The sequence below is a fragment of the Sprattus sprattus genome (assembly GCF_963457725.1).
Source record: "Sprattus sprattus genome assembly, chromosome: 1".
NCBI lineage: Eukaryota > Metazoa > Chordata > Actinopteri > Clupeiformes > Clupeidae > Sprattus > Sprattus sprattus.
The window spans coordinates 11,929,751-11,942,549 of record NC_137920.1 but is presented as its reverse complement, the minus strand read 5'-3'; the positions used below and the strand labels follow the sequence as shown (position 1 = coordinate 11,942,549).

Genomic DNA, 12,799 nt, shown 5'->3' with positions numbered 1-12,799 from the left:
GCAAAAGGTAGTTTAAAAACCTTTATTTACATACAATATTTCCTAGTTGGACGCCGAGACCCCGCCATCTTCTTTTGATTACTCCCGCCCTTCTATACAACGTCGGATTACATCGCCAACTTTGAAAGGGCGGCGGAGGCGTTTCCTTGCTCTACAGGCGGAATATTCATTCCCAACGAGAGCGGGGCGATTAACGACCATCAGGGTTTGAATGGAAACTTCTATGCGCGCGTGGGACTGTGGCCGTTTTAAAACGTTAACTAATACATGTTAAGCAAATAGTGTCCTGTGTTTCTTAAAGATTGGCCATTTTACTAGTTACTGCATAGGGTCCAAAATCAAATGTGCCAGTTATAATGTCATGTTTATGGGGAACGTGATATTTATTCATGCACGTTTGAGAATACACCACTATAATTAAATGGCAGCCATTACAGCAGTCGGTGCCATTAGTTCTCATGAGGTGAAACAGTTACAATAAAGGCCGTATTCTTGGACATATGTTTCAATGATAATTTATATATGATATCATAGATTTACCATTCAACGTTGACTTATTTTTAAAGGAACTGGAATAACTTTTTAAAGAAAAGTTGGGTGGCTCTTAAAAGAGCCTTTGAGTTGGAGTTTGTTAAACAAACACTTTACTTGGAGCTGGTGTATTTGGTGACAGCCTTGGTTCCCTCAGACACTGCGTGCTTGGCCAGCTCACCGGGCAGAAGCAGACGCACTGCGGTCTGGATCTCCCTGGAGGTGATGGTGGACCGTTTGTTGTAGTGAGCCAGGCGGGAAGACTCCCCAGCGATGCGCTCGAAGATGTCGTTCACGAAAGAGTTCATGATGCCCATCGCCTTAGAGGAGATACCAGTATCAGGGTGGACCTGCTTCAAAACCTTGTAGACGTAGATGGCATAGCTCTCCTTCCTGGTCTTTCGGCGCTTCTTGCCACCCTTCGCGGCCGTCTTGGTCACGGCTTTCTTGGATCCCTTCTTGGGTGCTGGCTTCGCAACTTCAGGCATGTTGTATAGCTGTCTTTCTTAGAGAAAATGTTACGGTCTTTGAGGTTGCCATCAATTTATACAAATGTTTATGCAAATTAATGACTGCTACCATTCATTTCCCTCCAACACCAAACACTGAGACACGATTGGTTACTTTGCAGCAAAGGGGCCGGTCAATGAAACAAGTCCGGCCCCTGCCACAGAACAGCAGTTACCCCAACCCCTCTAGCGTTGTTTCATTTCCCGCACTTTTCACTAAAAATAGAGAAAATTAGGTAAAATACATACTAGAATATTATAAATACATAAACTAGCATCAGTCTGCATAATCAATTACTGGTTTTAACTTTAACTGGGTTTGTAATTATTGTAAATATGTGAGAGCTGCAAGATCCCAGAACTTCTCCACGGGATTAATAAAGTATGTATCTATCTATCTAACTTCGTGTTTATGGGAGAGATTATGACATTATTACGCCGATATAAATGTCAGTTGTGGAATAAGCCCAGTGTTGTATTTACGAAGAGTGAGCTTTTTCAGAGATACATCATTCAACTGCGTTTCGTTAATGGGGGCGGCGGTGGTGAGGGCTGTATTTTTGTGTATTTGTTGTATTTTTTGGGGGGGGGGGGGGGGTTGTACACCATTAAAAACAGGACATGATGCAACATGCAGGATAATAAACATACAATTGGTGGAGCAGGCATTATTACTCGGAAATATGGGTGGTATTACTGTGGAAACTACAGGTCTGGTAATATATTTATAAGTTATAAGCGATTGGAAATGGCTTTGATGAAGTATTTGGGTGGCTCTTAAAAGAGCCTTTGGGTTCAGTTTGAATATGTGATCAAATCTTTATCCGCCGAAGCCGTACAGAGTGCGGCCCTGACGCTTCAGAGCATAGACCACATCCATGGCGGTCACGGTCTTTCTCTTGGCGTGTTCTGTGTAGGTGACGGCATCACGGATCACATTTTCCAGGAAAACCTTCAGCACACCACGAGTCTCCTCGTAGATGAGGCCGGAGATACGCTTCACGCCACCACGGCGAGCCAGACGGCGGATAGCGGGCTTTGTGATTCCCTGGATGTTATCACGGAGAACCTTGCGATGACGCTTGGCGCCTCCTTTTCCGAGTCCCTTTCCTCCTTTACCTCTACCAGACATGTTCACTTGTTTATTGTTCTCTCAAAGATGAGTAATGCTTAATAGCTGGGGATCCCGTGTATTAATACGCTCAAAGAGGACCTATTAGAAGACTATAAAGGCGGCCCGATTTGACGTTTATTTCCCCCGCCCCACTTATTTACGTCAGTTGTGGTGTGCTCATAGACATCATATAGGTAGACGCCCCTTTGGCAGCTACAGCGCCCCTTTCGGCCTTGGACCGCATAAATCGTTGGCGCCATCTTCCTATAGGAGCTATTTTGTCATCGGAGTGAAGATGCCTACTTCATGCGCCGCTTGGGGATGCACTACCGTCATGACGATTCAAACAAGATCGCAAGGAATTACCTTTCACAAGTAAGACTAAACAATTGTTTCTATTTGTAATTGTAAAATTCAGTCATGTCACGTAGATCATGTATTATGTTGAGAGCTAAGAGCTAAATTGAGACAGCTAAGTTGCCACCAGAATCAGACTATAGCTAGTCTAACGTGAAATGGACATGGGGAGCAAAGCCTTATTCTAGCCTTATCGTTCGTCAACAGGAGATAATATTGTCAAGAAATATAGGATATACAGTTTATATATATATAAACCAATCTACCACTACTTGCTTGTGAGTAATTACCATGTATGTATCATGTAATTATATAGCATTTATGGTCGCGACGAAAAGCTGCGTTTCGGCTGAGCGATTGGCCCTCAAAATCTCCCTGTGATGTATTTAAGAAAGAGACTAGATTAAAACAAAAAAGGCTCAAAACATGCCACTGTATATGTAATGGTTCTACAATATACGAATGTGTCACGTAATGAATGAGACTACGGAAAAAATGTCACGATATTCTACATGCACCTGTGAGGGGTCAGTCGCCGGCCGAAATTACGTTTTAAACGTTATTGCTTTTTCAATGTTTTTTTTTTTTTTAAAGATACATCTGTATTATGAATCTGACTGACTGGCTAGCTAACCTTTCTCCCAATTTTAAGGTTTCCCAAAGAGAAGCAGTTGAGGAGACAGTGGGAAGTGGCTGTGAAAAGGGAAGACTTTTCTGCCACTGAGGGGTCAATGCTCTGTAGCCAGCACTTTCAGCCTGAGGATTTTGACCGGACAGGCCAAAATGTCAGGCTCAGGGATGGAACTAAACCATCTGTGTTCAGTTTCCCAACACATCTCAAAAGAGTAAGTGCATCACTAAGCTTGCTGAAAATGGTTTTATTTTGTGTGTGTGTGTTAATTTGGAATGATTGACACTAGCTTTGCCCCAAAACAGCAGTGAGCATCATGGCATCATAAACATTACTCACTACTGTTTTGTCCTTTTTTACTAGGAACACACTAATGCATTGCCTCCATCTCCCACTCTTCTCAAGACTAGACTCAATGAAGCCCTGGCTAGGGTGGAGAGTCTTGAGAAAGAGATGAGGAACTCAAAGGCCCGAAAGCGGAGGGCGAAGAAAACAGTGCGTTGTCTTCTGGAGGACCTCAGGGGGAAGAACCTCATAAATGAAGAGCTACAAGAGAGGCTTGACCTATACTCAGGTAACATTGAAATTAAACTTTGAATGTCATGTATATCTGCAACCAAAGAAATACAACTGCAATAATGTGTTCAAATGCTTGGCTTGTCTGAATTTCATATATCAAACTTAAACTCCAAATACCTGACAACGTCTGTAATATGCCCCCATTCATAGTTTGAATAGCATCCGGCACAGACAAAAGCCAACAATCATAGTCTGATAGCTCTAGCTTCAAGACACACAATAGCCAGGTACCTTTGTTGGCAGGTGTTTATGGGCACCTGTTTAGAGCAATCAGTCATGGTTCCTGGCTTTTGTGCATCTTTAAGCTAGAGCTATTAAGACAATGATTGTTGGCTTTTGTCTACAGCCACGACAAGATTACATATTTGCATTCATATGGCCTTGCCTGGAAATAAACACATTAGCCTATTGGTGTTTTCATAATGACATTCATACTCTTTCAGTCACTTACTAATTACTCTGTGCTATCTGCATTTCAGATCTTCCATTAGGCCTCCTGTCCAAACAGGGCCACGAGTACACTAAAGAGCAGAGGGAGTTTGCCCTCACTCTCCACCTGCACGGGCCCAAAGCCTACTCTTACCTGAGAGAGTCTCTCCACCTCCACCTACCACATCCACATACATTGCAAAGGTATTTGCCATTACATTTAATTGCACTTTATTGATAGGAAATTACTGGTTCAAATACATTTTTATTATATTATTGCTACTTAATAATAACTACTTTTTCATTTGATAAAGGTGGATGGGCTCTGTGGATTCCAAGCCTGGACTCAACACCATGATGCTGGACATGTTGAGAAGAAAAAGAGAGGAAGATCCAGTGAAGTATGGACGTGTGGCGCTCATGCTGGATGGCTTGGCCATCAGGAAACATGTCCAGTACAGTCCACATTCCCAGAAAATGACCGGATTTGTGGACATGGGGGATGGCCTAAACGAGACAGATATTGCCACTGAGGCTCTGGTTTTTATGGTGGTTGGCCTACAAGGCCATTGGAAGGCTCCAATTGCCTACTACCTGACCGAGTCTCTGACGCCCGACACCCAGAAGGTCCTGCTGGTACATGCGATGGAGGCCCTGCATGAGCGTGGCATCCGGGTCATGTCCCTCACAATGGATGGGCATGCATCAAACATAAGCATGTGCAACCAGCTGGGGTGCCAGCTAAAGGCCAACCCTTGTGAGCCTTTGAAAACATTTTTCCCCCATCCTGCGACTGGCGAGAGGGTGTTTGTCATGATGGACGCCTGCCACATGTTGAAGCTGGCAAGAAACATGCTGCAAGCGTACAGCCCAATCTGTAGCAGAACTGGCCTCATCAACTGGGACTACGTTGTTTGTTTGAACGATATTCAAACAAAGAATGGACTGCATGCTGCCAACAGGGTCACTGAAAAGCACATTCAGTTTGACTCACAGAAGATGAAGGTGTCCCTGGCTGCACAGACGCTGAGTCGCTCTGTGGCAGTAGCGCTCCGAACGCTGAGGGACCTGGGGTATCCACGCTTCACCCTCTGTCAAGCGACAGCCGAATTCATTGAGGTAAGACTACATTCAAACATTGTTTTCTTATCAAAGTGTCCTGGCCATCTTCTTCATCTTCATCTTCATCTCCATCTTCTTCCTTTCTATTTCCTAAACAATTTCTTTTAGATGATTGACAGGCTGTTTGACATTATGAACACCCGCAATCCCCGTTCCAAAGGATTCAAAGCCCCCCTGGGATCTTCGAATTGGACAAGGAGTGTAGAACTCTTGTCCAGAGCCCGGGAGTACTTAATCAGTTTGGTGATGAAGGATGGAACTCCCCTTCATCGTTCAAAGAGGTATTTTAAATAGTGACTCTTCCATATGTGCATGCTCTGATTATGCATGCATATGATGCTCTGTTCTCTTGTTCCGATCTTTTTGCTGTCGGCGGTTTTTCAGTTCATACAGGTCAATGTGGAAATGTCCATGAAATGTCAGGAAATGTCCATCTACAACTTTCAAACCGACAAAACATTTTCTTTTGAAGTTACCTGTCTGTCATTGGGTTTGTCATCAACATTGACACCCTAATGCTGATGTGTCCTGAGCTGCTGCAGAGTCAGCAATATATCTGCACCTACCGGTTCAGCCAGGATCATTTGGAGCTCCTTTTCAACTCCATCAGGGCATCAGGTAAGGATCTCAGAAGTTTCTAAATTAATTAAATTCATTAAATTGTCTTTCCAAAAAAGTCTTTGACGTCTGAAAAGAGTAAATATCGGTATTAAGTGTTGTGTGTATTTGGTTTTTAGGGGGCTGGAACAACAATCCCTCCGCAGGCCAGTTCCAGGGAATCTTCCGCCGGCTCATGGTCCGAAGTGGTGTCACACCGAGCACTTCAGGGAATGTGGCACCACAGGATGAGACCGTGTCCCTGTCGGCTGTAGAGATGTCCTCTGCCTCTGAAACGGAAGAGCTTGAGGTGCCCTTCGTGAATGTCTCTGCGTTGATTGGGGAACACAGCTACATGCCAACCCGCTCTGGTGGCCTAGTGGAAAACGCACTGGTCTACATGGCAGGGTTTGTGGTGCGGCCGGTTTTGAGAAAGCTGTCCTGTGGTGCGTGCCGTGCTAGCCTGGTGACAGATGCTGCACGCGCATCTTTCCACGAGAGCTACCACCTGCTGACTCTGAAGAACAAAGGAGGGCTGATGATTCCTTCAGAGGGGACAGTGAAGGTGGTCAGGTCAGCAGAGCGGTTCATTCGCCAGTCTGCATCAGGGCAAGCTGTCAGTGTGTCTGTGGTCAAGCAGTTTGTCTGGGCTGACATCGGCACAGATGATGTGTTTCTCCTCAAGGAGCACATTCAGGACACACAATTTGGCATTGACAACCACCACTTTGCACTGTTGTCCTTGGTTGTGTCTGTATTCCACAAGCTCAGGCTGCACCTGCAGTGAAATAACTGTGTATTGCCAATTGCACTGTTCAAGGTTTCTTAATGCACATACTTGAAAAGGAACTATTAAACTATGAAAAACACACTGACTGCCAGTTTCTCACTATTTGATGTTTGCTCTTTCTCTTAATGATGGTCAATACGTAGTAACTAAAGAAGCACTATTTCGAAAGTTTATAGATCTTCTCAGTATTTTCAAAGTGCACGAGCTGTGCAAGAAAAGTGAGCGTTTATCATAGACCCATGCACATGTATGACTTGCGATTTAACTAGCGAGATTCAAAGTAACGTAGAGGCAAATCTTTTTCACACACTTCACGTAGAGCATAAACCCTTGAATACTCCATGAAATTGGTTGCGAAATGTAAAAGGTTATCGTGATTTTTATCCAGATAAACCGCAGCTCCTGGCAACTTGCGCTTGTTTGACACGTTTGACAGACCTCTGACGTCAGAGAGCTCCTCCACCAATATGGCGGCGACGCGTTTCGCCAAGGCAACGGGCTGAAGCAGTGGAGGCGGCGTCTACGTATATGATGTCTAAGGGTGTGCTGACATCATTCTACGCGTCATCTATACTTTTTATGTGAAGACTGAATATAGTAAAGACACATTTTCTCCATGTTACAAAATTGCTCTGTATTTAACAATAAAGACTCAATTACTTCTCGCATTGGTTTTAATTATAGGTCAATGACTTTAATGGGTAGATGTCCTCTAAAAAGTACAACACAACACATTGCATGCATATTAGCATTCAGAAATCAAGTTGAAGTTACAATTGAAAATCTGGTATCCCTTGACATGATGAAATGTATTTATTGTAGAGCACCTCAGGTAAGAATTTGTAATCTATACCACTACCTGCACTGATTTCAGCTAGTTGAACTACGGTGTTGTTGTGTTTTATGTTTTCCCTTGTCGCACCAACAGGAGCAGCGCTCCAAATGTCGTTGTATGCGAACACAATGACAATAAAGGCTTTTTTTAACTATTTCTATTATATTCCATTATATTCTTTGACTTCAACATACAAAAAAAAATGGAGTTACAGTAATGAGAAAATCTTGAATCAAAAAATGGTTATTTTAAATACTCTGCAATGTAAATGAATTGTGATTAGACAAGCTATGATTGATTCAGAAAAAGAGGGAAATGATGTCAGTTGGCCACATTCTGATCAAGCGGGACCGATGCTAAAGACTTCAAGGACTTTTCTTTTGGAGCAGGACCAGAGTTGCCCCTCCGTACTAATGCATGGAAAGGCAAATCCACTGCATAAACACACACACACGCACGCACACACACACACACACACACACACACACACACACACACACACAGACACACGCACACACACACACACACAAAGAAAAAGCATTGAGTCAGCATTTGGATATACATATACATAGATACACATATGGAACAGTTAGTAACTCATGATACTCTGCAACATAACCTACCTGCAACAGATCCAGCTCAATCTTCCCCGAGCTGCTCTTGTCAAGAGTTTTGAACATTTCTGGTGGGAGAAGAGAAAATGCCGTTGAAGAGAGATCAGCTCTTAAAACCAGGCACACTGAATGACGTAGAGAGTGTGTGAGTGCATGCTTGTGTTTGTGTGTATGTGTGTGTGTGTGTGTGTGTTTTTGTGTTTGTGCGTGTGTGTGTGCAGACTCACTGAAGAGCATCTCCAGGCGCACAAGGCAGCCCATAAAGCAGTCGAAGTCGATGGCGAACAGAGCGTTGGCGTAGTGCTGCACTATCACCTGCAGCACGTCACTGTTCAGCTGGAACCCTGGGACACACGGAGGTCATAGCTTCACAACAGGTCACACAGCAGGAAATTCACAGAGGTCACACAGCAGGTCACACACAGGGGTCACATAGGGGTCGCACAGCAGGTCATACAGGGTCACACAGAGGTCACACACAGAGGTCACACAGCAGGTCACACAGCAGGTCATACACAGAGGTCACACACAGAGGTCACACAAAGGGTCACACAGCAGGTCATTTACAGAGGTCACACACAGAGGTCACACCTAGGTCACACACAGAGGTCACACCCAGAGGTCACACCGCAGGTCACACACAGAGGTCACGCACAGAGGTCACACCCAGAGGTCACACACAGAGGTCACACCCAGAGGTCACACCGCAGGTCACACACAGAGGTCACATACAGAGGTCACACCCAGAGGTCACACACAGAGGTCACATACAGGGTCACACCGCAGTTAACATCATCCGGAAAATGTATCAGGTTTAACTTCATTCTGAATTTAAATGTTTGAAGTTAAACTTCATCCTGAATCTTAATGTGTTGAGCTCAGGTGTGCTGCCTCTAAATGTGTTGAGCTCAGGTGTGCTGCCTCTCAATGTGTTGAGCTCAGGTGTGCTGCCTCTCAATGTGTTGAGCTCAGGTGTGCTGCCTCTAAATGTGTTGAGCTCAGGTGTGCTGCCTCTAAATGTGCTGAGCTCAGGTGTGCTGCCTCTAAATGTGTTGAGCTCAGGGGTGGCCTCTAAATGTGTTGAGCTCAGGTGTCCTGCCTCTAAATGTGTTGAGCTCAAGTGTGCTGCCTGTAAATGTGTTGAGCTCAGGGGTGGCCTCTAAATGTGTTGAGCTCAGGTGTGCTGCCTCTAAATGTGTTGAGCTCAGGTGTGCTGCCTCTCAATGTGTTGAGCTCAGCTGTGCGTCCTCTAAATGTGTTGAGCTCAGGTGTGTGGCCTCTACATGTGTTGAGCTCAGGTGTGCTGCCTTACCTGCTTCAGTCAGAGCTCCTCTCAGCTCATGGCTACTGATGGTGCCCGACTTATCGGAGTCGTGGCTCTGAAAGATTTCCTGCAGGAAGAGATAAAAGACAAATATTAGACTTATATTTAGTCTCTCTATTTCTCTCTCTCAGACAGACACACACACACACACACACACACACACACACACACACACAGACACACACACATCCTTACCAAGTACTTCTGAGTCTTCATCCAGAGAGTATGAAACTCTACCAGGCCCAGTTTCGTGGTCCCATCTTTCTGTGTGCTGTTAAGGCTTCAGGCTTTGATGACGAGGAGGATTATCTGCACAGGTCAATGTGACATGTCTGGACTGAGAGAGGAGGAAGTATGTGTCTTCTACCAGTAAAAATAATCTACGTATGGTGCCGATAGAGGTGTACATGTATATATGGTGCATTACAGTAAGATGCGATTTACTGTTCATCATGATTTACTTTATCATAAATGCTGGCAATAACATTGGCAAAAATTACCTATTTTATATAACAAGTGTCTTTTTATGGGTTAAAAACACACCATCTATTAAAATCATCCAATGCTTAAAAGTGCCGGGTTGTTTTTTTAACCCCAACTTTGGGCCCTATCTTGCCGATCAGGAACGCAAGTAGGACGGCGCCAAGCGCAAGTAGCTGTGTGGGCGGCTCTATGGCGCAGTTGCTATTTTAACGGCGGAAAAAACACACTTGCGTCCAGCGCAAGTGTCAAAAGGGTTGGTCCAAAGGAGGTTACTCAGCCATAGGTGTGGTTTGGGCGTAATATGCAATAAACCAATCGGAGCGTCATTTCACATTCCCTTTAAGAGCGAGAAGCGCATAGTCCATAGCGGCTTGTTATTTTGATGGCGGAATTACCTGGTGGAAGACCGGAGAAGTTCACAGCCGAGGAGACCGACGTGAGATTTACACCAATTTTTTGGCAAGCCATATATAATTACAAGGAAAATAAAGTATTTACCACTTGAGGAAATCATTGTGAAATCCATATCCAAGATATTTTAAAAAATAAGCATAGGCTACATGTAGCCTACACATTGACCCAAATGATTCAGGTTAATTGAAGCTGCGTGACATTTGATTTATTGTATGGCTTTGTAAAAAGCCGGGAGATAGATATATATGGGGATGCGAGAAACCCTCCAAAAGTAAGCAAAGTCAAGCAAGCATGTCAAGATATTGCCGTGATTGTTTCTGCAACGGGGCACCCGAAAACGTTGCCGAAAACGCTATAATGACGTCCGGAGACGTGGGACATCCAAGCTGGAAGGTAACACACGTTCTCGTGCCTTCACGGGAGGTGGATCTGCCTCGACCCAGGATCTGACGGCAGCAGAGGACATCGCCACGTCTACCCTCACGCCTGAGAGCGTGCAGGGATTTGGGGGCATGGAAATCGGCACCCAAGCCAGTGCACCAGCTGACCAAACCCAAGGTACATAAATAAAGTCCACATACACAGAGATGAGTTTACAAGATTTATAATAATACTGGCATTAAATAAATGCAACAAAGCCATACAATAAATCAAATGTCACGCAGCTTCAATTAACCTGAATCATTTGGGTCAATTGTGTACGCTAGATGTATGCCTAGTTTTTAAATGTCTTGGATACGGATATCACAATGATTTCCTCATGTGGTAAATACTTTATTTTCATTGTAATTATATATGGCTTGCCAAACAATTGGTGTAAATCTCTCGTGAAGACGACAGAAGTAAAGTGTAGCCTACAGGTCCTATACTGTGCGGGCAAGCACATGCGCCCTTAAAATAGCGTTCTGAATACGCGTTACAGACTTTAGACATTGCGCCTCACATTAGACCAGCTATTTTTTGGTCAATGGCGCACGGCGCACGGCGTTGTTTTGAAACTGCAAAATACCACTTGCGCCAGAGAAACGCCTTCTCTGTTCCGCCCCCGCCCATGTCGACGCAAGTTCATTTCGAAGCGCGCCTCTGGAGGGAAAATCGCGCTGTGCGCCGGGTGCAAGATAGGAATGATATATGCGTCGGTGACAATGTCAATTGCGCTGGGTGCAAGATAGGGCCCTTTGGGTTAAGGCTGTTGGGTCTCTGTAATTTGAGCTCATTCTGGGTTGTTTTGTGTTATGTTGTAAAATAAAAATCTATTGTCTGTTAAAAATAGCAACCCATTGAAGGATACATCCAGCAGACTGATGATGTGGCGACAGGTCTCAAGGCTAAAGCCATCCGTCTTCACATCAGTACCTACGGAGAGAGAGAGAGAGAGAGAGAGAGAGAGAGAGAGAGAGAGAGGGAGGGAGAGGGAGAGAGGGGGAGAGAGAATAAGGGGTAGTGGGTGGTGGACATGAGTGAAAATGTCCAGGGCAACTGAGATTTCTTGTCACCAAAAAAGTATGTGTGTCTTCAAATGCATCAAATCTCCTCTTACGTTGAGAGATGACTTTGTTTAATATCTGCTGGAGTTCAAATGCAGAGATCTCCGAGTCCTGTGGGAATGAGACAGAGAGGTCACGACCCCACCACTGTACTGACACCATTCAAAGGTCACGACCCCACCACTGTACTGACACCATTCAAAGGTCACGGCCCCACCACTGTACTGACACCATTCAAAGGTCACGACCCCACCACTGTACTGACACCATTCAAAGGTCACGACCCCACCACTGTACTGACACCTTTCAGTCTAATAAAAACCATTAAAAGAGAGTGACTATGGAGTGTGTTTAAGTTTCATAAAAGGACATGATGCTGAACGTACATTTCCAGCGATCTTCAAGAACAGTTGTTTAAAGTGCGGGTCCACATCTGTCGTAGAAATCTCAGGCTGAAATCCAGGAAGTAAATGTGTTGTTATGCGCAGACACTGCATCATTTCATGTGTGTGTTAGACTGTGTGTGTGTGTGTGTGTTTGTGTGTGTAATGTGTGTGTGTGCATGAGAGAGCCTACCTCATCAACTTCAGCGTTGATATCCTCTTCCATTGGACTGAAAAACAAAACAATATCAGCAAACCAACGCTGTACAACCTGAACTCTTTCCTACTACCCTGTGTAGTGGCTCATTAGTCAGCATGACCTCACTTGTGTTTGTTTACAAAGATTGGGAGTCTACTGAACCTAGCCACTGAATATCTGCCAGGTTAGGATAGCTGCTTGGTATATATTAGCTGGCTGGGTATGTACTGACTGACAGCTAAGACACAGTGAGATTATTTATAGAACACATACAAAAATAACCCTTCACCTTTGACCTCTGCACCCACCTGGTGGCGGCCTGCTTCTCGGAGAAGACACGCAGCACGAAGCTGCCCTTACGGTGCGGCTCGAAGGTGGACGGGATGATGACGTATTCGCCG

General features: G+C 44.7%; 4 protein-coding genes across 4 annotated transcripts in view; 1 reads left to right on the top strand and 3 right to left on the bottom strand.

Annotated features, from left to right (window-relative positions):
- The window catches only part of LOC308364918 (histone H1-like), a gene marked incomplete at its 5' end in the record, with an annotated part of 439,427 nt that overhangs the window by 6,888 nt on the left and 419,740 nt on the right, over positions 1-12,799 (top strand). The gene's annotated exons all lie outside the window — the stretch shown is intronic.
- LOC308365208 (histone H2B 1/2-like) lies at positions 645-1,020 on the bottom strand (the record flags this gene model as incomplete). The annotated part of the gene is made up of 1 exon (XM_080838563.1): positions 645-1,020. Exon 1 carries the CDS (start codon positions 1,017-1,019, stop codon positions 645-647), a length of 375 nt encoding a protein of 124 aa, XP_080694689.1. The 5' UTR covers position 1,020.
- Positions 1,861-2,172, bottom strand: LOC308365260 (histone H4; the record flags this gene model as incomplete). Its single annotated transcript, XM_080838637.1, has 1 exon — positions 1,861-2,172. The coding sequence occupies one exon, from the start codon at positions 2,170-2,172 to the stop codon at positions 1,861-1,863; it is 312 nt and encodes a 103-aa protein (XP_080694763.1).
- capn8 (calpain 8) overlaps positions 7,354-12,799 on the bottom strand; it is a gene marked incomplete at both ends in the record, with an annotated part of 43,756 nt that continues 38,310 nt past the window's right edge. The window contains 10 exons of the mRNA XM_080835309.1: positions 7,354-7,371; positions 8,118-8,176; positions 8,336-8,452; positions 9,421-9,499; positions 9,628-9,696; positions 11,621-11,685; positions 11,870-11,927; positions 12,203-12,268; positions 12,393-12,429; positions 12,707-12,799. The exon at positions 12,707-12,799 is cut by the window's right edge and continues 119 nt beyond it. Of these exons, the coding sequence (XP_080691435.1) occupies positions 7,354-7,371; positions 8,118-8,176; positions 8,336-8,452; positions 9,421-9,499; positions 9,628-9,696; positions 11,621-11,685; positions 11,870-11,927; positions 12,203-12,268; positions 12,393-12,429; positions 12,707-12,799 (661 nt within the window). The remainder of the gene's footprint in view (positions 7,372-8,117; positions 8,177-8,335; positions 8,453-9,420; positions 9,500-9,627; positions 9,697-11,620; positions 11,686-11,869; positions 11,928-12,202; positions 12,269-12,392; positions 12,430-12,706) is intronic.